Source organism: Fimicolochytrium jonesii (genome assembly GCF_025526975.1).
Source record: "Fimicolochytrium jonesii strain JEL569 chromosome Unknown EV422scaffold_6, whole genome shotgun sequence".
NCBI lineage: Eukaryota > Fungi > Chytridiomycota > Chytridiomycetes > Spizellomycetales > Powellomycetaceae > Fimicolochytrium > Fimicolochytrium jonesii.
Window position 1 is genome coordinate 777967 of NW_026515673.1, and position 20171 is coordinate 798137.

Consider the following 20171-nt stretch of genomic DNA (forward strand, 5'->3'; position numbering starts at 1 on the left):
CATAACCAGCCCTACGTCTCCATCGGGGAGGATGCGTCGGATATGGCGCCACTGCGGACGACGACGAGAGCACCGGGCGAGAAGGGAGTTTGGGAGCGGGTGAAGAAGATGGTTGAGGGGAGGAAGAGAAGGATTTTGGGAGGGTGTTTATTGGGGTTGTTGGGTGAGTTGGGCTGTGGGGGGTGGGGTGCGGTGCGGTGCGGTGGGATTTGATTGGGAAGGATGCGAATGGAGGGCAGGCGAGCTTTAGTGAAGGTCTGCGCAAAGCCCACTACTTAGGCTGCCGGCGCAACTTTGCGCTTGCCCATGTTACAGACTCTCGTCGCGAGCGCAAAGAGCTGGGTTGCCGTTTCATGTATCCCCCATAAATCGAGGCTGATCAAACTCCCATAGTCATCTGGACCATCCTGGCACTGAGCGCTTACAATGATTATAAGAAGGGTAAGATGCGATGTCATCCGATGTACTAGATTGCAGACCGGTGACCCGAACGAATCATGCCCATCTCTCCACTCCCATAGGCGACAAGTCCGAAAAGATAGACCACCCAGGCAGCGCAACAGGTCGAAACGGCGCTGTATCGTCCGAGAACGAACTCTGCAGCAAAATCGGCGTGGACGCGTTGAAAGACGGCGGTTCAGCCGTCGACGCAGCGATCGCCACCGGCATCTGCATCGGCGTCACAAATATGTACAGCAGCGGGATCGGTGGTGGAGGGTTCATGGTCGTCCGCGATCACGATGGGATGAGTCGGTACATTGATTTCCGCGAGGAGGCGCCTGCACTTGCACAAACCGACATGTACAACCATGATCCCAAACTTGCGCAGATCGGGGGGTTGGGCGTAGCTGTACCGGGCGAGATCAGAGGGTTCGAGGCGGCGCATAAGCGATATGGGAAGCTGGAATGGAAACGGCTTTTCCAGCCGTCTGTTGATCTGGCTATCAATGGATGGGAAGTGAACCATATCCTGGAACACAGAATCAATCTCGCTCCTACGCTACTACTGAATAACCCGGCGTTCCGCGACGTGTTCGCGCCAAATGGCGTGTTGCTGAAGCAAGGTGACATCATCAAACGCGAAAAGTACGGTTTGGCGCTGAAGGAGATTGGGGAGAAGGGTGCGAATGTCTTCTACGAGGGCTGGATCGCCGAAGAGATCGTCAAAACAACCAAAGCGGAAGGCGGGATCCTCTCGATGGACGACATGCGTCAGTACCAGGCCAAAATCCTCCCGACGTATGTCGGTTACTACAACGGCCGTCGAGTCATCACAGGCCCACCGCCCACCAGCGGACCGGTCCTCATTTCCTTGCTGAATGTCATGGAAGGATACGACTTGCATGGCGAAGGCCCGACCAACACGAATTTCCATCGGCTTGTGGAGGCGTACAAGCATGGGTTTGCGCAGAGAAGTTATTATGGAGACCCGGTTGACCCGGTTTATAAAAATATTACGGTGATTGCTAAGGACTTTTCGCGGAAGCATTATGCGTGGGATGTGAGGCATAACATCACGGATGTGAGTGGTAGATGGTACTAGCAGTGGACGAGGGGAAGGTCAGGAAGGGGGCCGAAAGCATGTTGCGCAGACTAAACTTACCGTTCACTTGAAATCGCTCATCACAGGAAAAGACCCACGGCCCGAAATACTACAATCCGACCTTCGACATCGACTCAGACCACGGTACAATGCACGTCTCGGTCCTCGCCGCCGACGGCTCCGCAGTCTCCATGACCTGCACCGTCAACCTCCTCTTCGGCGGTCAAATCATGAACGCGGCCACAGGAATCATCCTCAACGACGAAATGGACGACTTCTCCATCCCGGGCCATCCGAACGCGTTCGGCCTCGAACCCTCCCCCTACAACTTCATCCATCCGCGCAAACGACCACTAAGCAGCAGCGTGCCCGTCATTATCGAGAATCGCGCGGGCGACCATGTCGAGGTCGTGGCCGGCGCGAGCGGGGGCAGTCGGATCATTACCGCGACGATGCAGGCTGTGCTGGATATGTTGGACTGGGGATCGACGCCGCTGCAGGCTGTGACCAGACCGAGGATGCATCATCAGTTGTTGCCGAATAATATCATGGTCGAGTGGGAGTTTGATGAGACGCTGAAGAAGGATTTGGAGGGGAGAGGTCATAAGGTGAAATGCGTGGCATGATTCACGTCCTGGGATATCGGGGCCGGGGAAATCTGACACTCTCTTCCTCTCCGATCCCTCACCAACAGTTCGTCGTCCTCGACAAGGGCCTATACCTCTCCGGCGTAGAAGTCATCCGCCGCCGCCCCGACGGGCTCATAGAAGGTAACGATACTTTCCGCCCCGCCTCTCCTCAAAATCGAACGCTAATCCCCCACCTCCTTGCTCCCCCCTGTCTCACCACACACCCAGCCGCCTCGGATTGGAGGAAAGCCGGCGTGTCGGTAGGATATTGATTTTCACGCTGCCGTGGTGCGGGGTTTATAGGGAAATAGGAAGGACTCGCCACTATACACACTGTTACGGTCTTAGCTCGGGTTGCCCTGAATGTGCCCTGTACATAATGGTAACGGCGTCGAATAGAACATAGGACATCATTGGGTGAGAGACGTTTCGCAAGTTACGCCCCAGAAATAAGCCCGTGTTTTGCTTCCGTGTATTTATTTACATTCCAGCCGTGACATATGCGGGCCGCCCGCCGTTGCTCAAAAACATGGGGAAGCGATGCTGGGATACGGGGGAGTATTGGGTAGTTTCCGCGCGCCCGAGACAATGAAGCAGCCGAACTATACAATCACGCTCCACGCCTTACTCGACGTGTACGGTGGAGCCGCAGGAGAGCGCGTTTCGTCGAGTGGGACCCGAAATCCGAACGCTTACAATCGTAAGGCGATGGGGGTGTATGTGCACGCGCGCCGATGTTGGCCCATGTGTGGCTCTTCCCGCCAGTTATTTCATCGAGATGACATGCCTCACATCCTCCACGAACCGCAGGGCGTCCAAAAATGGGAGGAGGTCCAGCAGGCCTTCGTCCTGCGTGTCGCCGACCCAGGTGTCTGTTGGGATGCCGTTGTCTAAAGGAGAGCCAGGAGGTGTGAGATGCGAGATTCATAGGGCGGAATGAAGATAGAGGCTTTTTCGCGACGACGCGTAGACGCGTACCTTCGTTTAGTTGGTAGGATATTGGCGAGTTGTCGACGAGGCAGACGCGGGAGAGGTCGGGTTCTACGACTGCGAGGTTTTTGATGTAGAAGCCGTGCCGTAATAGACATGACTGATGGACGTTCAGAAGTTGAGGAAGGATAGAAAAGGTCTAAAAAGGCTGTTCCTCACGTTCAGAAAAAGGTCGTACCTGTCTGAAATAGCGGGCGGCAAATATCTTGCGCTGGGGATCGAGCCAGTCGACGACCGGATCCGCGTATTCGGCCATCGATGCCGTGAATATTACCACTTTGTACCATTCACTGACCTTTCATGAGCGGCAGGAATGAAAAACAAATACATGCATGTAAGTTCTACGCCCCTCGCATTGCAAAGTTCAAGAATACCCAAACGCACCTTTCTGAGAAACAAATCACAATGGGGCCGCTTATACACATAGTAAAGACACACATGCCGATCCACCAAAACCTCCACCATATGATGATGGTACTTGCTTCCCCTCGACGTGGAATGTATCAGCGTCTCGTCCAGATCCAGAATTAGGGTCTTCTTAACGGGTTGTCTATGTCTTCGCGGCGACGAAATGTGGCGGGGTATATGCGACAGGGATGAGGAGGAGGAGTACTCGCCGTCTGATGTGAAGGAGGGAATGGAACGTAAGCGGCCGAGGGGGCGGGGGCTGCCGCCGTCGGTTTCGCTGGTGGCGGATTCGGTGAGGTCGCCGTCGGAGGAGGATGAGGCGGAGGTGCTGGTGGCGCCACCACCCTCTCCGGGAGCGAACCCGTTCTGGGCGAGCTGCTTTTCTTTCAGACGCCGGGACCGCCGAGGCAGTGGGGTCCTGCCCGTTGCGGATGAGAGGGATCCTCCAGCGTACACGCTGGTGGAACTTCCATTCGAGGATGATCTCAACGATGAATATCTGCCTAGACTTCCCCCCGCTGTGGTGCTGGTCAACATATCGCTCCGTCTCCGCCTGACCTTACGGTGGTCGCCACCTCCTGCCCCACCTCCAGCTGTGTGCTGCGCAAAGGTCAGCAGTTTCTTATGTATCCAGCTGTCGCGCGGCACCCACCCGACGAGCGTGACCAGTGTGCTGTGCAGCTCCAGCATGAGCATGTGCCAGACGGAACGCAGTGAGGCTGAAGGTTGGGTGTTTCGCCCAGTTGGGGTACTCCCGCGAGAAGAAGACGTTCCCTCTGTTGTGTTTACATTTTCTATTGAAAAAAACCCGCTTTAACATCAAGCTGGCTAACGACATTATCAGGGACCGGGTAGAGGAGACGTACCAAGAGGAACGTTTTCCGAACGCGGCGATGCCAAACTCCCGTCTGCAGGTGGTTCTGCGTCAGCCGCGATCGGCTCGTACCCCCGGCACTTCCGCAACACACCCTTCAATGGCACCCAGGACAAAAGGGCCGTCAATACCCCGCAAAACAATGCGACCGCCCCCACCGAGAGCCAAAGGTTTGTGTACACCTCGGATCTGCCGAGCGTGCGGTACGTCAGGTTGTACGAGTCGCCGTCCATAGGCGGGACAAGCAGGAGATATGCATGTTTCCCGGCTGCGAGATCCAGGGAGCACGAGAGCTGCTCCCCGATCGGACAGCTATCAATCGACCCTTCCAGAGTATACGTAGTTGCGTTCACATTGAGAGTCGCCCATCCAGAAGCATTGTCCCACGACTGTTGAGCGAAGAACATGAAGTAGTACGCCGACGTCTTTAAAATTCGAAGGGTGAAGGTTCCAGACGCGGCGGTGCGGTCGTAGAATAATGGAACGTCATTCCCTGCCACCCATTCTGCGAATCGAGATTCGCCTTTGATGACTCCGAACGTCGGAATATGGTCGAACTTCTGAAAGCTCCATTTGACCTCGACATTGGAATCGGGGTGCAGGTCGTAACGCACAAAGTGGTACGATCCTGTGAGATTGACATAGGGTTGGATCAAGAACTAGATCCATAATGGTTTGCACGAAGCAGGATCGACCTACCTCGGTTGATGTCAATATCAATCTTTTTGGACAACTGTATGACATCAGTGAGAGGAGGCTCCTCGTCAAAGAGATAGGTATCGACATGTGAGGAGCCAGCAATTTCGACTTCCCGAAACCATTTGGTAGGCAGCTCCACAAGCTTCCTGCTTCCAGCCTAATAATCAATAAACTGAAGATGAATACCAGCAATCCGAAAGTGTGCAACACAATCCGCCTTCCCATGACAAAGACATACCACAAGCAGAACATCATGGCTGCCAGGTCGGGGAATACATATCGCAGTGATAGTTGCCCCTACAAAAGCAGCAATCCATACCAGCCATCCTATCAAGTTGGTTCGAGGTGCCCGGCTTTGTTGTGAAGGTAGACTAGTCAACTGAGCATCTTCCGCTAGGACCGCTGAGTACGGCGGCGGGTATTGTTGTGGGTGATGCTTTTGCGACGGGAGTGCTTGTCGATCGTCCCGGCCGGGTCGTAACGGTGTCCGCTCTGAGGTTCTGTCATTGTCCCAGAAGCGGTCGTCGCTGCTGCTGGCATTTCGCGAGTCTCGATATCCTGTTCCTTCCATCGTTGCGCTGAGGCCGCCTGTCAGGGCAAAACCAATCTCTCGAGAGCCGAGAAAGCTAGCTGGCGACGCAATGGTAGCCCCGAAACTCCTGTCCTTCCAAAATACGTATACAGTATATGTAGTGTGCGCTGGCAAGTTGGGTGTTGCAGTCCCCGTGAAGATCACCTGTGAATCAGCGAGCGGCGACGCAAACGTCAGACGTTCCAGCAGCCTCGCGTCTTGGCAGGAGGTGAAGGCGCAACAGGACAACGACCTGGACAAACCACCATATCCTCACAACCAAAGGCCAAGCCTCAGCTACCCGGCCAAGCATGAAAGCGAATAGCAACACCGTCCTGACGGGTGAGAGCACTCGCCGCACTCTCTCCAACAATGCCATCTAGTCAGTTACTCAAGGACACCCTCAAAAAAACGCCTAGTGGAAAACACCGTCCTCGTACCATACAAATCGGAGCATGTGCCAATATATCATGAGTGGATGAAGGACCCTTTCTTACAAGGTATGGATACCTGTTGACTGCTCATCTTCCCTCATGATGGCTGTATCTAACTCTGAGAGCAGAAATGACGGCTTCCGAGCCGCTGAGTATTGAGGAAGAGTACGAGATGCAGAAAAGCTGGGCGGTTGACGAGGCAAGTGAGTGCAACTTTCTGGAAGTGTCATGGGGCGAGCTAGGACGAAAATCCCGCAAGGTCCGAAAAGCACAAGCCATTGAGCGCCCTTTCTGATCTCTACCTCCCTACAGAATGCACTTTCATCATAGTCTCCCCGGACTTCGAGAGCAATCGAGTAGGCCGATCGGCTACATTCGGAGGTAACGAAGGAGGAAATCTCATTGCCAACCGCATAGGTGCCATCTGCCGAAGAGACTCACGCTCCGGGCACATCACAGGAATGATAGGCGATGTCAACCTCTACTGGAACGACCACGACGACCCACATTCCGCCGAGATCGAGGTTATGATCGCCGGTACGTAGCCGCCTCCTCCTCTCCCACTAACGACCTTCTAATCTCACGTCTACTTCAGAATCATCAGCGCGAAGCACAGGCCACGGCAAACGCGCCCTATTAGGAATGATGTCTTACGCGACCACCGAGTTGGAAACGACATCATTCGTCGCAAAGATCTCGCAGTCGAATGATGCGTCGATTGGACTGTTTACAAAGCTGGGGTTTGAAGTGCAAAGTGTGTCGGAGGTGTTTAAGGAGGTGACGATGGTGGCGACGGCGGAGGCGCTAGCGGCGGTGGTGGGGAGTATAGTGGTCGAGGTGGACGCGTTCGAAGGGTAGGACATAGGGAGGACGGCGAGGGGCAGGATGTAGTCCATAGGTATGTGATTATAAAGTTTATGGGGAAAATGGAGACGTAGGTGTCAGAGCTATCAGATGGTCGACGAACAAATCCCCATCCTCGGTAGCCAACGCCGTGGCCCAGCCGCCCAGATGCCCGACATCGATTAGGTAGGCGTGATGGAGGGTTCCCATCACAAGGGGCAGCCAGCAAACGTCAGTTGGGAAAACTGTTACGGCAACTTAATTCTCTCTGTAACACCATGCTCAGCCTAGCGCGAGCAAGGCAGCAAAACCATGAAACATCTGAACATGTCCAAACACTGATGAGCTGACTGCCCTCGATGCATGTTGCCACATATCGCGGAGTAACGGCGATCGGACTTGCGACGCGTGGCTCGTGGAAGCCCAGCTGCGCTTCTGGCTTATGTCCGGGAGCTTCCTTCTCCTCCTTGCGCAAGCCTCGTTCCAGCCAGCATTGGTTCCTTGGCGTAGTTCCAACTCTTTACGTAGTCAGGGCAAAGTCTATCACGGTGTGAAGGGCTGGCAAAGGGCGAGCCGCCGACTCTCCGCTCTCTTGCTCTCTCCACAAGTCACTTAAAGCGGAGGTTCCGCTCACGCGTTCAGACGATCTCACTCAATTTCCAGCACCCGGACTTTGTGGCAAGAATGTTTCTGCAACGTTCTCGCTTACATTATACTGTCTGTGCGTTGGTGCGGCGGCCGAGGGCTATCTCGACACGACCGGCTGAGGCTGCTGCTGCGCGCACGATCGCACGCTTCCGCGCACCGACGCCCTTTCACGGCTTCCCGTCCTGCGCAACGGCATCTCTAACGTATTCGCCACAACAGTCTTTCGGAGCTCATATCATTCGAACCTATGCCACGAATAGCGCACGAAAGCTGGAAAGCGCCGCTGTCCAAAAGAAATTGGTAGAACGGTAAGAAGAATCGATATTTTCACAATACCCGCCAATAGCAGGCGTCTGATGTCGGTCGACAGGCTGGTTGATCTATCAAAGAAAGAGCTACTAAAACACGCGATATACTATGGAGTGCCTTGTACCAGCAAAACGCCAAATGAAGAGATCGCGGAAAAGATCGCGGAGACGTTGACGTCGGGGAAGCCGCTGCAGCTGAAGGAGAAGGCTTCAATCCCTTTGCCGGCTTTGCATAGGTATTTTCGTGTCTTCTATTCATGTTTGTGAATGCGGCATTGGGAGTGTAATTGGGATGGTAACGAGTGCTAAGCCTCTGCGTATTTCTTTCAGCTTGCTGGAAATGTCTCTCAAACAGCTCAGGGTCATGTGCAGCTTCCTGCAAATCGAAGAGCAGGAGTTCAAAGACGAGCACATCGACCGGGTTTTGATAATCCATAGACTAGTCTGGGAAGCGCAGGCTAATCAACGAGCTATGCACGTGCTCGCAGACCGGTAGGCACATACTTCGTTTGTAAGTTCGTGTGCAGTGAAGTTCCTCGGCGAATCAACAACGAACAATTTTTCCCGATCCCACATTGTCCACCCGCAGCTTCAGAAGGTCTCTGTCGAGGGAGGATATGGTGATAGTTGCAAAGCTTTGCGGTGTGGAGACAAGGTCCTCTGACAGGCGGTACCTTATGACACGTCTTCGGAAAAGATTTACTGAAGGCTTCGTCTTCGTACGGAACACGGAAGTTGATGGAAGAACGGGGCTGGTGTCAGGCGAATCTGTCTCGGAGATCGAAATGCAAAGCGCCCAATCTACATGTGCACAGAATGCGCCAGGTTCAACCCTTCCACCGTCGGAACTGCAAACCCCGAAAACCGCTAGCGCCAAGACCGAAGCCCAAACCAACGCCACCCACCCCCAGAAAGCAGGGATCGGCCGAGCAAAAGCGAAACAGTCAGCAACATCAACGCGCGTCATACTGCCTGAGGTTGAGACAAAAGCCATGCCGCTCGCTCCCCGCGACCCGTCTCCGTCCGCGGAAGCCGTAACTCCACAATCCTCCAATGAAGATGGTCGAGGGAGCAAGATCCAAACCAAATGGAAGCAGCCAGTTGCGGGGAAAATTTCCTTTCAGCACAAGGGCGAGCCGAAAGTGCACAAATTGACACTGTCTGAACTTATCCAGTACGCAGCCTCCGTTGGGCTCGCGACCACCGGTACGAAGGATGAGCTACGAATCCGAGTCAAGGCGTTTTTGAAAGAAAATCGCGCGAAGCAGCATCCGCCCTACAACATGAAATTACATGAAGCTGTTCAGTACGCAGAGTCTGTCGGGCTCTCGTCCGCTGGCACTATGGATGAGCTACACGAGAGAATCAATGCATTCTTGAGAGAGCATCGCGCGAAGCGGTCGCCGCTCCGCTCTTTGACAGGACGTGAAGGTGCACATTACGCAGAGTCCATTGGCCTCTCGTCCGCTGGCACGAGGCAGGAGATACTAAAGCGAATCAGGGCATTTTTGGGAGTGAGTCGCGCGAAGCAGCAGGCGCCTGGCGAATCAGAGGGTGAGGAACCCGAGGAGAAGAGAGACACCATGTCCAAATCGAGCAAGACATCAAGAGCCAAGCAACTAACCACCGATCAAAGGTCTCCGAAAGCGCTCGATTTCGCCACTATGACAGGGGAACAGCAAGCCGAGGAGCATAAAGAAGGTCGGCCCAAATCAAACCCTCAGAAACCAACCACAAACCAAGGGTCGCAGGAAGCGCAGCCCGATTTACCCGCTATGGCAGTCGAACAGCAACCTAACGAGAAGAAAGAAAGTGCGCCTAAATCAAAGGAGAATTCAAAACCCCAGAAAACAACCACCAACCGAGGGTCCCCAGAAACGCCGTTTGATTTCTCCACTATGACAGTCGAGCAGCAACCCAAGAAGAAAGAAAGTACGCCCGAGAAGAAATCGAAACCAAAGAAACCCACTAGGAACCAAGGGTCGCCACAAGCGCAGCTCGATGTCTCCACTATGACAGTCGAGCAGCAACTGGAGGAGAAGAAAGAAAGTGCTGCGCCCAAATCCAAAAAGAAGAAATCAAAAGCTGAGAAACTGACCACCAATCAAGGGACCCCGGAAGCGCGGCTTGATTTCTCCACCATGACAGTCGAGCAGCTCAAATCCCACGTCCGACGGTACGGCCTTCCTCTGGCCGGCACGAAACCCTTTCTGAAACGCCGACTCGAGAACCATCTGCAGGAGATAAAACCCCTTCCAAGCCCTCGCACGATCGTCGCGATCGACGTCGGTGCGCTCAACCTCGGTTACGTGCGCTTGACCGTCCCGCCGTTCGACGGCGCCGACGAAAAACCGACCATCACGGATTGGGGACTGCTGAACATGAGCGCACCATTCAACTCCCTCTCAGCAATGGCGTCGGAATGCGTGGGCATCGCAGACCGGATCACCAACCCGCCCGCAGACATCTACATCATCGAACGCCAATCGTGGCGGTCCGTCGGCGGACGCATGGCCATCCCCGTCGCGATCCTGGCCTCGCGCACGATCGAAGGAATGCTGATCGCGCTATTATCCGACCAACGCCGCGCTGGCGGGAAGGTGCAGGATATGACCCCCGGATCGGTCTCGCAGCACTTTGATCTGCACAACAAACTGAAAGCGAAGACCGGCACCAGCGCGGCCGTCGTTACCAGCGGACACTATGCGAAGAAGGACAACGCCGTTTCATTGGTCAAGAGCCTTGTGAAAGGCGGGTATGTGACCTGTCCTCCCGGATTGCTGGAGAGGTTTTTGAATACGCGGAAGAAAGATGATATTAGCGACGCGTTGTTGATTGGGTTGACGTGGATTGATCAGTGGACTGCGGCAAAGAAGGATGCGGCGTTGGTGGTTGAGAGATGTGGGGAGGAGGAGTTTGTGGTTAGTGATCCGATGGATGAGAGGTTGAGTGCCGTGGCGGGGATGTGAGGGAGTTTTCTTGGGATTTTTGGGGCATCTATGTTGTGGGAGAAGTGTAACGAGTCCTTTTTGGAACGGTTCGGATGGCTGTTTGGGTTTTTCAACCCGCCTCTGATGAAGGTCGGAAACAAGCTTGCGTGTTCCTTGGATTGGAATGCTCTCATCATGTAAATAATACCGTCATAGTAACATGAGATGCAAAATGATTCCAATTTGAGGATCGCAGGCTGCCCGTCGGGATGTGTGCAGCTCTATGACATGGCAGAAGCAGTACCTCATATCAGAAGGAGTTGGAGAGTCTATCCGCACCATTATTCGCGCCCCAAAAGCACTACCCGCTACGCTGCCATGCCAACACCGCTACCTTACGACTGAAATCTATGCCAAAACGCTAGCATAAACTACGGTTTCTCTCCTAACCAGAATCCTCATCGTCCCCAACCGGCACCTCCTAAACTTGCCACCGTCGCCGAAGACGGCACAAATCCCCTCGCCGGCGGTTTCGGTCCACCTCCGTCTGCAGGCATTCCCGCCGTATGCGTCATTACACTCCCCGACCCCGGCCCACCCTCCTTGAACACCATCGTCGTAGACGACCGCCCCGTAACCGACTCCCTGCTCCCCGCCGCCGACCGGTGTTTGAGTCCCGCCGCACTGGCGGATGATGACTTGAGTTTCTTTTTCGATAATTTGGACGCTGATCCCGATGATGTGAGGGATGACGTGGAATTCACTGCGGATTTCGGGCGCGAGAGCGAGGTGATGGATGTCGAGAGTGGCGGATCGGGTCTGTTGCGTCCCGCAGCGGCGGGCGTTGGTCGCGGAATGTGCGATTGCATGTCGACGTCTCGGGACGCTGAGATCTCCGTCCCCGAAACAGCAGCAGACGGTGATCCACCCACAACATCCCCCCGCCGTCCGGGCGCGGCTGTTTGCGGGCGTGCCGTGCTTGTCGGTGGTAGTGAACTTGCTGGCTCCTCCCCGCGTATGGGCGGCGCAGAAGCGGGCCGTGCACCAGCTTTCCTCCCTTTCGGCTTCTTCTTCCCTGCCCCGCCAGTCTTCCCCCCACCCGTCTTTGCATCCCCCGCAGCGGCCGCCGTCTTCCCACCCTTCTTCACCGCAACAGCACTGGTCGGTCGTGAACTGCCGCGATTCTTCTTCGCCTCCGCTTCCTCTGCCGCAGCTTTCGCGGCGCGTTTGGCTATCTTCCGCTGCAGTTTGCGGAGTGCGACGAGATGCGAGCGGAGATGTGTTTCGGAATTGGTGAGCAGTGTGCGGAGCGTTTCGTCGGTTGTGAGCTCGTGGGCCATGCGGCCGTCGTTGTTCTTTACTGTTGGGTCGCTGCCGGCTGTTAACTGGAAATGCAAATAGATGGGTGAGCACTTTAGTCACCGCCCGGCGCTTAATAGATGTGTGGGTGTATAACCTGTTTACCCCGCACGTATCACTCACCAAAACATTAGCAACATCCTTCAAGTTATTGACACTCGCAAAATGCAACGCAGTGCTCCCAAACCCATCCCTGCTCGTCAACAGGTTCGGCGGTTCCCTATCCCCCTTCTTCACCGGTGGTGGTGGTGGTGCGGCTTTGCTTTTATCCGTGGTGGGGAGAGAGGCGAGCAGCGATGTGAGAGATGCCAGGACGGGTTTCGCGTTGCCTTTCCGTAGGGCTTGCCGGAGGAGGAGGGCGACGAGGGGGATGTTGCCGGAGTTTGCTGCCCTGTTGGGGTGGATGTTGGGGTGAGAGATGTGGGCAGGAAGTATCTTGTGACGAGGGATGGTGAGGAAACCTACCAGTGTAATGGCGTGACCCCATACCCGTCCGTGGCAGTGACGTCGGCGCCGAAGGAGAGCAGGATATGTGCGATGCGGCGATTGCCGTTGCGGCAGGCGACCGAGAGCGGGCTGGGGTATTGGGAAGTGCATCAGAGAAAACGGGATTCAGGCATTGGGCTACGAAAAGGTTTTACGTACGTTAACCCCAGGACGGGATTCCGGCAGTTGCTCCGGCCTGGGTTCTCCCATAGCGCTTCGTAAACCTGCGAATGAAACCAACAGCCCAGCCAGTAGATGAGATTCCCAAAACGCAAACCGCTCCTCAATAAAGACAAAAGAAAACTCACCCGATCCAACCTCCCTTCCTCAACTGCCTGCAACAACCCCCTCTCTTTCTCTCCCAACTCCTTCTCAACGCCGAGATCCGGTCTCGCCGACGCCGGTCTCTTCCCGCTCAGTAAACTCGTCGACCCAAGAGACGCGCGACTGGATCGCAGGGGTGCGGCGGATTGGGGTCGGGATGATTTGCGAGGGGAGGAGAGGGTGGTGGTGGAACGGGCGCCGGCGAGGGAGGCGTGGGAGGGCGCTGTGCTGCGGGATTTTTGCATTATTTTTTGAGGGGATTGAGTGGTCGGGTGAGCGGGGACGATGTCGGTTGGGTTTAATAAAAGCGATGGAGAGTATATGTGTTGCTGGGTGTCTGTGGCGGATCGGAAGCAAATGCAATCGAGTGAGAGGTATTTCCTGAAATGCCTGAAATGTGGATTGGTTGTCCCAAAATGTGAAGCCGAAACTTTTAGTCATCCGACAAACAACTGGGGCACCTCGACAACGCAAGTGCAAAATTGAGTATTTTCAACTGTTTGAGCCCTCTGATGCGTCCAAACTGCGTATGAATCCAAGAAATCGAAACTCAAAACAGGGTATTTTCGTAGAATTGACAGGAAGCGGCGGTGACATTACATAAGAATTGACACTTCCGCGCTGTCAAATGACCCAGACAAATCTCCCTCCCATTACAGTGTTCGCATATCACGCATTACATATTCCCAAAAAAAAAAAGTCCCCTCCTATATTTCATGTCCAAGTCGACGGATATGCGTGACAATTGTACAGCAAGAAGTGAAGAGAGGGGAAAAGGAAGGAGTTACGACTCCAAGACCCAAAAAGCAAAAACGAGGAAATTACGTTCTGAAATCCGTCTTGGATGGTCATATACGCGAGGTAGGAGGGGTATGAAGGAATGCGAAGAGAGAGGTTGCTGATATAAAGGGGGGAAAGTCTGAGACGTAGCAATATGGTCACATAGCGGAGCCCGGCCGTGCCTGTGCCATCGTCCGCACCCATCTCCGCCGTCGAGTGAGCGAGACCAGCCCTGCCGTCGGAGTCGGGTTCATCCACTTATGATCACTTTCGGGAAATAAACCACTCATTAGCACCACATTCCACTACATACAAACATGCTTTCATTCGATGGAACGTACCTATAAACCCACCCCTCAGGGTCCGTAGTCCCCCAACTCGTATCGCACCGCCAGTCGTCGTCGTGCCACGTCCAGCCGTGCGGTAAGGTGTAGTCGTCTGGTGAGGGGCAGGACATGGCGCCGGAGTGGTCAGACCAGGGGGCACGTTCTTCGGCGAGGAGGTGGGAGATCCAGCCTGGGCCTGAGGGGGAAAAACCAATTTGAGGTGTAAGCAGTGTACTGCGATGTGTAGGCGGATTTGAGAGGAGACGGATATACGTACCAGCCCACCATCGCTGATTCTCAAACAAGGAGACGACCATAGGCGGTTGTGGTTGCGGCATGGGCGGTGTGGCTCGTTTACGCTCCCCGCTCAACGATCGCATCTGTGCCTGCTGCTGCTGCTGCTGCTGCGTTTCAATCTGTCGTTCCCTCCCCGCCCGCCTGGCATCCGCCCCAATCCCCGCAAACGTCGCCAACCCACTCACAGCATCCAAAACCCCCGTCATCTGCCTCGCCAATCTTCCCGGCAACGTCATCGGTATACCACCCTTCCCCCCCATTGGCAAATCCGCCACCAGCGCGACATTCAAGCTTTTCCACTTCAAACCCGTCGTGTTGCGCAGGAGGACGAGGATGCCGCTGAGCATGAGGAGGTAATGGAGCGGGATGAGGAAGTAGAATGTCCAGGTGATGGGGATCGAGAGGACGGTGTAGGAGAGGACGCGGGAGGTGAGTTCCGGGTGGGTCCAGTCGAGCTTTTGGAGGAGGGCGTGGAAGGCGTCGTAGGCATCGCAGTATTGGGCCATTACGTTCTGCATGAACTGGGGTTCACAATGGGAAAAGGCGGTCAGAATGATAAGCCGCCATCCCTTTCAATGAAACTGGAAAGTTGCATGAAGACCAACCTGCATGTTCTTGGCGTATTGCTCAGATCCTACCGTGATGCTGGCGTACCAGTTCGGCGTTGTCCCTGATGTCTCAGAATGTATCGATCCTCGTTGCTTGACGACGTAATTCCTCAGAATCAAATACATGATGTACAGATTCGGCACAATGCATAGTATCGTCGGATAGTAGCCTATATGCGCAGATCGAGCGGAGATAAGTACTTGAAGGGCAGGTACCATCACCACCCATAAGCAATCACACCACTCACATAAAGTAACCCAACCCAACACCAAAATCGGGCTCTTAATCGGATCCCTCCACCTAACCATCGTATCAAAGCACTCCCACACCGCCACAACAGGGCTCAGTCTCACAATCAATCTACTGAAATGCCCCGTGGTCGTCACGAGACTCAGGCCGGGGGCTTCGGGTAACGGGCGGGCTTGTTCGCGGGCGGTGTTGATGAGGAGGTTTTCCATGACCGAGGGTTGTTTTGGGGCCGGTGAGTGCGAGTGGGAGTGGGAGAAGTAGGAGGTGCGGGGCGGGGAGGAGGATTTGGAGGGCCGGGAGGGGGAAGAGCGGTGGGAGGAGAAGAGGGAGGGCATTATCGGCATTTGTGGTGGGTGCTTGGGATATCGTTTGTTTGTTGTTCAGAGTGAGTGTGGTGATCTCGCCTTGGTTTCTCAAGATGCCGTCGACCCTAAACCCCTCTTTATATAAAATTCCTGCCTTTTCCCCAGCCCACCAGTTCCCTCACACTCAACGAGAAGGACCAGCCCTCGCCTCCGGTCCACCCCGCAAGATTGCCGTAGTAAGATGCACTGCAAACAAACGCGTTATCTGTCTTAGAAATTCGTTCCTACGTAGCCCTTGTGACCTAGTGACTCGTTCTTTGGCGCCAAGTGCCCTATGGCGTAGAGGGCGATAGGGGGAATGCGGAGAGACGGGAAGCAGATGGCGAGAGTTAACCTTGTTTTTTCTGAGATACAAGTTGCCGTCATCGGCGACGCCTCAGGCAGAGGTACAATGATGTGGATGGCAGATAACCACCACGGAAAATGGGATGGGGTGAGGATTCTAGACTACCTACGGTTACGGGAGAATGCGTCTGGTCTGCGGCCATTGCCAAACACCACCGAACGCACAATCGAGAGGAAATTCTTGGTGCTTAGGACGTCCCGATTGTGCACTCTCATCCGTAGTGGTCGTCTTCCAGGAATCTCAAATGGCGTCCAGTCTTGGTTGATACATTCGGGGTTGGGGCAACCCACCAATCCATGGACGAATTCCATTCTTCCCTTTCGAGCTTGCCACGGCCGAGGTGACAGCCGGCGTCGGATGTTTTTCTTCACACGCCCGTGGCAGTCTGGGCACACGGAAGACGTTCGATACTCATCTAGCAAGTAGCATGGGATGCTGTTTCTTGCAAAGAGTGTGCGGAATCTGATTTCCATGATGATGAGTTAGCATATTGAAATACATAAAAAACAATGATGGTCACTCACCCCTTGGTCTTTGATGACTCCTGAAAGCGCATGGTTTTTCCAGCATCGCTCCAATCACCCAAGATGACCGCAAAATGCTTTCCATACAGGCGTCGCATGTTCTTGATGAGCTTGGTCTCAGACTTTTGCCGCAGTGAGAACGCCTTGAATCTGCAAGCTACGTGAATCTCATCCTGGTAAAACTCATCCAGGGCGGGATCTGGGATATGGATGGATGTCAGCCCATGTGTTACCAAAGTTGAAAATCAAAGTTGAAGTAGAACATCATACCCGCATGTAAGTGATCCACAATGAACGCTGAGAACGCCTCGATGTTCATGCTCTTGTGCGATGGCATATGTGATTCCATCTCAGCGATGCTGGCATTGATCTTTTGCTCCGTCATGTCTCGTTGAAAGTACCGAGACTTGGTCTCGACTGCCCGTTGATTGGATGTGTATCTGGTATGGGGTGGTGCATTGTGAGATTACTACTGCCCTGCTGCCCCCGCTGTCCCTGCTGTCGCCGCTATCCCCGCTGCCCATCATCGGCGACCCCTCAGGCAGAGGTGCAATGATGTGGATGTCAGATAACCATGCCGCTATCCCCGCTGTCGCCGCCGCTATCCCCGCTGTTGCCGCCGCTATCCCCGCTGTCGCCGCCGCTATCCCCGCTGTCGCCGCCGCTATCCCCGCTGTCCCCGCTGTCCCCGCTGGCCCCGCTGTCCCCGCTGCCCATCATCGGCGACGCCTCAACCCTCCCCGTCCCCGTTCCCAGGATCCCCTTCGTTTGACATTCTGCAATCAGCTGAAACGTACCTAAATGGCCGCCCCTTCTTGATGTCTCGACAGAACAAGAGGGCAGGCTTGCCCGGATCAATGCTGACGATGTTTGGAGCCTCCCTTAGTTCGGCGATGTGGTGCTCAAAATACAGCTGTTTGACTTCTTCCTGCTTTTGGGCTTTGCTGCGCTTCCGGGCGCGATGGCCGTACTTGAGCCCTGGCTTCTTGAAGTGGATGGTAGCGGAATACCCGTTTGTGCTGATTGACCCATCAAATTTGAGACCAAGCTTCTTTCGATCCTTGAAGACCTTGTCCTGCAATCCGTCATTCAGCGAGGTGAGGTGAGTGAAATAAGCGCAGAGGGATAGAGACTTACATTCACGTTGAGAAACTGCCCCCACAGCTCCCGCTTACGTTGATCGGTGAGTTTCCCCATGCGATGGCAGCCCAAGGCCAGGATATGAGTGGTTAGGATCTTCGTGTCGATCCGAACAGATGACTGGATTCGAGGTTAGCGCAGCGGGATAGCGGAAAACAGCCGCATTCCACGGCGCTCATAGAGGCATGAGAGCTCACAATAGGCATCTGTGATGAGGCAAGGCAGGTGCGGACCATGATTAGACAAAAGAGGAACCCGCGGGGAGGGGGGGGACGGAAATATACTAACTCACCTAAATATGGCATTGCGTCCACCGCAAGGCTGTACGCAAGCGGCTCATCCTGGGGAGGAAACAGAGCCCATAACTCGTCGAGGACGGTCCGCTCAAGTCGTGTGAGGCGCGCAAGCTCCTCTTCGGTTGGGTACTCTTCAAACGTCGCGTACTTCGTACTAAATTGACGGACACGAGGATAATAGTGTCGCCGCTGCGCTCTCCGGAGATGCCGTTCGACTTGCTTCAAACCAAGCCTCTCATTGACGTAGCGCAGAAACATTTGCATGAAATGCTCTTGTACATTGACTTTGAGGTTTGTGAAGATGCTGGTAGCCGTGTACGCTGCGGTCTGTTGGCATTTCCGCATGCGGATGGGGGCAAATCCGTGAACATCACAGTAGTCTTGAACCCATGGATGCAACTCTTGCGCGATGACCGGATTGCCATTGTAGCCTGGATTTTTGAGCAGCTCAAACACCACACTGATGTGCTTGTCGGTGATGTCCGGGAAATTGTGTAGAGGATGATCAGCTGTGGTGGGCAGACGCAGTAAGTCAGGGCGCTGTTTCATGGGAAATATACAGCGCAGTGTACCTCAAAAACTCGCCAAGGTAGTACTTGAGAAAAAAGCTGGTGTGGCGCGCAAGGATGTGAACATTGCCGATGGATGCCGTCAGGCGCTCCCTTTGCTCCCTTTGAGCTTGATTATGGATGATTCGGTGAAGCAAAACCTTGGTGCTGGCGTGTGTCTGCGGGCGGGGTCGTTGAGCTGGTGGTGGTGGCGGGGGTGGTGGTGGCGGCGGTTCATACACCAGGGGTCCACCCGGTGTACTGGGAAAAAGGAAAGGGATGGGAGCGGGGAGGTTCAACGGGCGCTGCAGACCCCTGTCCGCGGGTGAAAGCCCTCGCTGCGGCTGCTGCTGCTGCCCGTCTTCATTGCCGGAGCTCTCGCCAACCATGTCTGCAATTGCTTGGGGCAAGTGGCGTTGGACAGAAGGTGGGAACTCGAATCGCGGGGGCTGCAGTGGTGTCTGCACAGCGGTTGGCAGACGTGGGGTAGCGGGAGTAACCTTCCTCCTCTTCCGCCGTGGTGGGGTAGCTCCGGTAAAGATGCCACAGCACAGGTGCCCCTGGAGCGCCTGGTGTGCTGGCATGATGGCTGTGCTGTGCAGGCAAGTGGTGAGATCAAGGGGACCAAGCAAGGGGCCTGCTCTCAAGGAGGATCCAGGATTTCTGCTTACCTGCGATGTGTTGAAGGCTTTTAGAGATTGGTTGGGGGCTTGCCTTGATGTGCGAGGGTGGAAGTGTGCGCAATTGTGCGCAATTGTAAGAAGGAGCTCGGTCTCGGTGTGAAAGCAGGTCTGGAATTTGTCTTCTCGCCTGTGGAGCCGTTCCAGGCCATTAACCCTAACCCTGCCCCGCGCGCTGAAGGCTGTATGTACTGTACACAAGGCCGAGGGTGAAGGCTGTAAGCCCGACAGTGAAACCAGTCCGCGCCGTGCAGCGGGCCAGCCTGGCCAGCCAGCCTGGGGACCAGATTGGGGATGGCCAGATTGATATATACCCACCTCTTAATGGAATTGAGCGTCCGCGTCACAACAGATGTGCCATGTAGCGGGCCAGAGACGCGCCGTCCAGCGGGTCAACCCGGCCAGCCAGCCTCAAAACTTAGGTGGGGTTAGGGTTAGGCACAGTTGGGGCGCAGTCGTGGCTTGTCTTAGGGTTAGGGTTAGGGTGGCTGATCGCCGCATCTCCAAGACCACACTCTCCTCCTCTCACACGAAACATCAGGCGCTCGCAGCGGACGACAGCCCCCTCACCCCCCTCACCCCCCTGGCCAATGCCCACCTCCTTCCAGCTCAAGCCCGGCAACCCACACAGAGCACACATTAAGCATGCTCAGCGCTGACGAGGTGAGTGGCGGGTTTGCAGGCGTGGGCGTCCCCGCTGGGTGTTGACCGCCTGGGCTTGCGGCCCATGCTGAGAACAACCGCCGCTTGCGGGAGGTCAACCTGCATGGGCTGCGCTGTCTGGGCGTGCTTGCTTTACGCTGATCTTGTGGCCCATGCTGAGCATGACCGCCGCTTGCGGGAGGTCAACCTGCATGGGCTGCACTGTCTGGGCGTGTTTGCTTTACGCTGATCTTTCGGCCCATGCTGAGCACGACCGCCACTTGCGGGAGGTCGACCTGCATGGGCTGCACTGTCTGGGCGTG

General features: G+C 55.1%; 8 protein-coding genes across 8 annotated transcripts; 3 read left to right on the forward strand and 5 right to left on the reverse strand.

Moving 5' to 3' along the window:
* Positions 1–451: 451 nt before the first annotated feature.
* Positions 452–2444, forward strand: EV422DRAFT_494214 (gamma-glutamyltranspeptidase; the record flags this gene model as incomplete). The annotated part of the gene is made up of 4 exons (XM_053067727.1): positions 452–1522; positions 1630–2151; positions 2238–2313; positions 2401–2444. 4 exons carry the CDS (start codon positions 452–454, stop codon positions 2442–2444), a joined length of 1713 nt encoding a protein of 570 aa, XP_052927269.1.
* Positions 2445–2937: 493 nt separating this feature from the next.
* EV422DRAFT_494446 (NLI interacting factor-like phosphatase-domain-containing protein) lies at positions 2938–4107 on the reverse strand (the record flags this gene model as incomplete). The annotated part of the gene is made up of 4 exons (XM_053067746.1): positions 2938–3062; positions 3151–3262; positions 3341–3457; positions 3547–4107. The coding sequence occupies 4 exons, from the start codon at positions 4105–4107 to the stop codon at positions 2938–2940; spliced, it is 915 nt and encodes a 304-aa protein (XP_052927270.1).
* A 235-nt stretch (positions 4108–4342) lies between these two features.
* Positions 4343–5948, reverse strand: EV422DRAFT_523314 (uncharacterized protein). Its single transcript, XM_053069897.1, has 3 exons — positions 5382–5948; positions 5144–5300; positions 4343–5072 (listed from the first exon to the last, which is right to left on the reverse strand). Exons 1-3 carry the CDS (start codon positions 5712–5714, stop codon positions 4411–4413), a joined length of 1152 nt encoding a protein of 383 aa, XP_052927271.1. The 5' UTR covers positions 5715–5948; the 3' UTR covers positions 4343–4410.
* EV422DRAFT_523324 (GNAT domain-containing protein) lies at positions 5949–7465 on the forward strand. Its single transcript, XM_053069898.1, has 6 exons — positions 5949–6056; positions 6134–6214; positions 6277–6351; positions 6461–6529; positions 6608–6685; positions 6744–7465. Exons 1-6 carry the CDS (start codon positions 6026–6028, stop codon positions 7004–7006), a joined length of 597 nt encoding a protein of 198 aa, XP_052927272.1. The 5' UTR covers positions 5949–6025; the 3' UTR covers positions 7007–7465.
* EV422DRAFT_523327 (uncharacterized protein) lies at positions 7466–11125 on the forward strand. Its single transcript, XM_053069899.1, has 4 exons — positions 7466–7947; positions 8010–8183; positions 8278–8439; positions 8537–11125. The coding sequence occupies exons 1-4, from the start codon at positions 7676–7678 to the stop codon at positions 10914–10916; spliced, it is 2988 nt and encodes a 995-aa protein (XP_052927273.1). The 5' UTR covers positions 7466–7675; the 3' UTR covers positions 10917–11125.
* Positions 11126–13385, reverse strand: EV422DRAFT_391526 (ankyrin repeat-containing domain protein). Its single transcript, XM_053066856.1, has 5 exons — positions 13031–13385; positions 12882–12946; positions 12702–12812; positions 12360–12627; positions 11126–12262 (listed from the first exon to the last, which is right to left on the reverse strand). The coding sequence occupies exons 1-5, from the start codon at positions 13289–13291 to the stop codon at positions 11336–11338; spliced, it is 1632 nt and encodes a 543-aa protein (XP_052927274.1). The 5' UTR covers positions 13292–13385; the 3' UTR covers positions 11126–11335.
* A 204-nt stretch (positions 13386–13589) lies between these two features.
* EV422DRAFT_523331 (Peroxin/Dysferlin domain-containing protein) lies at positions 13590–16116 on the reverse strand. The gene is made up of 5 exons (XM_053069900.1): positions 15306–16116; positions 15055–15227; positions 14430–14970; positions 14168–14348; positions 13590–14093 (listed from the first exon to the last, which is right to left on the reverse strand). Exons 1-5 carry the CDS (start codon positions 15649–15651, stop codon positions 13985–13987), a joined length of 1350 nt encoding a protein of 449 aa, XP_052927275.1. The 5' UTR covers positions 15652–16116; the 3' UTR covers positions 13590–13984.
* Positions 16117–16234: 118 nt separating this feature from the next.
* On the reverse strand, positions 16235–19473 carry EV422DRAFT_577406 (uncharacterized protein; the record flags this gene model as incomplete). The annotated part of the gene is made up of 9 exons (XM_053073255.1): positions 19198–19473; positions 18840–19125; positions 18147–18487; positions 17880–17888; positions 17680–17802; positions 17340–17617; positions 16813–16982; positions 16543–16741; positions 16235–16480 (listed from the first exon to the last, which is right to left on the reverse strand). Coding segments are annotated over exons 2-9 (1635 nt in total), but the record flags the coding sequence as incomplete, so codon positions are not given.
* Positions 19474–20171: the final 698 nt, after the last annotated feature.

What these genes read in the sequence shown, in the direction of transcription:
- EV422DRAFT_523314 (XM_053069897.1), bottom strand. Translation starts at nt 5,714, where the DNA reads ATGGAAGGAACAGGATATCGAGACTCGCGAAATGCCAGCAGCAGCGAC. An exon ending in GCCATGATGTTCTGCTTGTG is followed by an intron (nt 5,301 to 5,381) that starts GTATGTCTTTGT and finishes ATTGATTATTAG; the next exon opens with GCTGGAAGCAGGAAGCTTGT. An exon ending in TGATATTGACATCAACCGAG is followed by an intron (nt 5,073 to 5,143) that starts GTAGGTCGATCC and finishes TCAATCTCACAG; the next exon opens with GATCGTACCACTTTGTGCGT.
- EV422DRAFT_523324 (XM_053069898.1), top strand. Translation starts at nt 6,026, where the DNA reads ATGAAAGCGAATAGCAACACCGTCCTGACGG. An exon ending in TAGCAACACCGTCCTGACGG is followed by an intron (nt 6,057 to 6,133) that starts GTGAGAGCACTC and finishes AAAAACGCCTAG; the next exon opens with TGGAAAACACCGTCCTCGTA. An exon ending in CTGGGCGGTTGACGAGGCAA is followed by an intron (nt 6,352 to 6,460) that starts GTGAGTGCAACT and finishes ACCTCCCTACAG; the next exon opens with AATGCACTTTCATCATAGTC.
- EV422DRAFT_523327 (XM_053069899.1), top strand. Translation starts at nt 7,676, where the DNA reads ATGTTTCTGCAACGTTCTCGCTTACATTATACTGTCTGTGCGTTGGTG. An exon ending in CAAAAGAAATTGGTAGAACG is followed by an intron (nt 7,948 to 8,009) that starts GTAAGAAGAATC and finishes GTCGGTCGACAG; the next exon opens with GCTGGTTGATCTATCAAAGA. An exon ending in CCTTTGCCGGCTTTGCATAG is followed by an intron (nt 8,184 to 8,277) that starts GTATTTTCGTGT and finishes TATTTCTTTCAG; the next exon opens with CTTGCTGGAAATGTCTCTCA.
- EV422DRAFT_391526 (XM_053066856.1), bottom strand. Translation starts at nt 13,291, where the DNA reads ATGCAAAAATCCCGCAGCACAGCGCCCTCCCACGCCTCCCTCGCCGGC. An exon ending in AGGAAGGGAGGTTGGATCGG is followed by an intron (nt 12,947 to 13,030) that starts GTGAGTTTTCTT and finishes TTTCATTCGCAG; the next exon opens with GTTTACGAAGCGCTATGGGA. An exon ending in AGGATGTTGCTAATGTTTTG is followed by an intron (nt 12,263 to 12,359) that starts GTGAGTGATACG and finishes TTGCATTTCCAG; the next exon opens with TTAACAGCCGGCAGCGACCC.
- EV422DRAFT_523331 (XM_053069900.1), bottom strand. Translation starts at nt 15,651, where the DNA reads ATGCCGATAATGCCCTCCCTCTTCTCCTCCCACCGCTCTTCCCCCTCC. An exon ending in AATACGCCAAGAACATGCAG is followed by an intron (nt 14,971 to 15,054) that starts GTTGGTCTTCAT and finishes TGTGAACCCCAG; the next exon opens with TTCATGCAGAACGTAATGGC. An exon ending in CCTGAGGGGTGGGTTTATAG is followed by an intron (nt 14,094 to 14,167) that starts GTACGTTCCATC and finishes ATTTCCCGAAAG; the next exon opens with TGATCATAAGTGGATGAACC.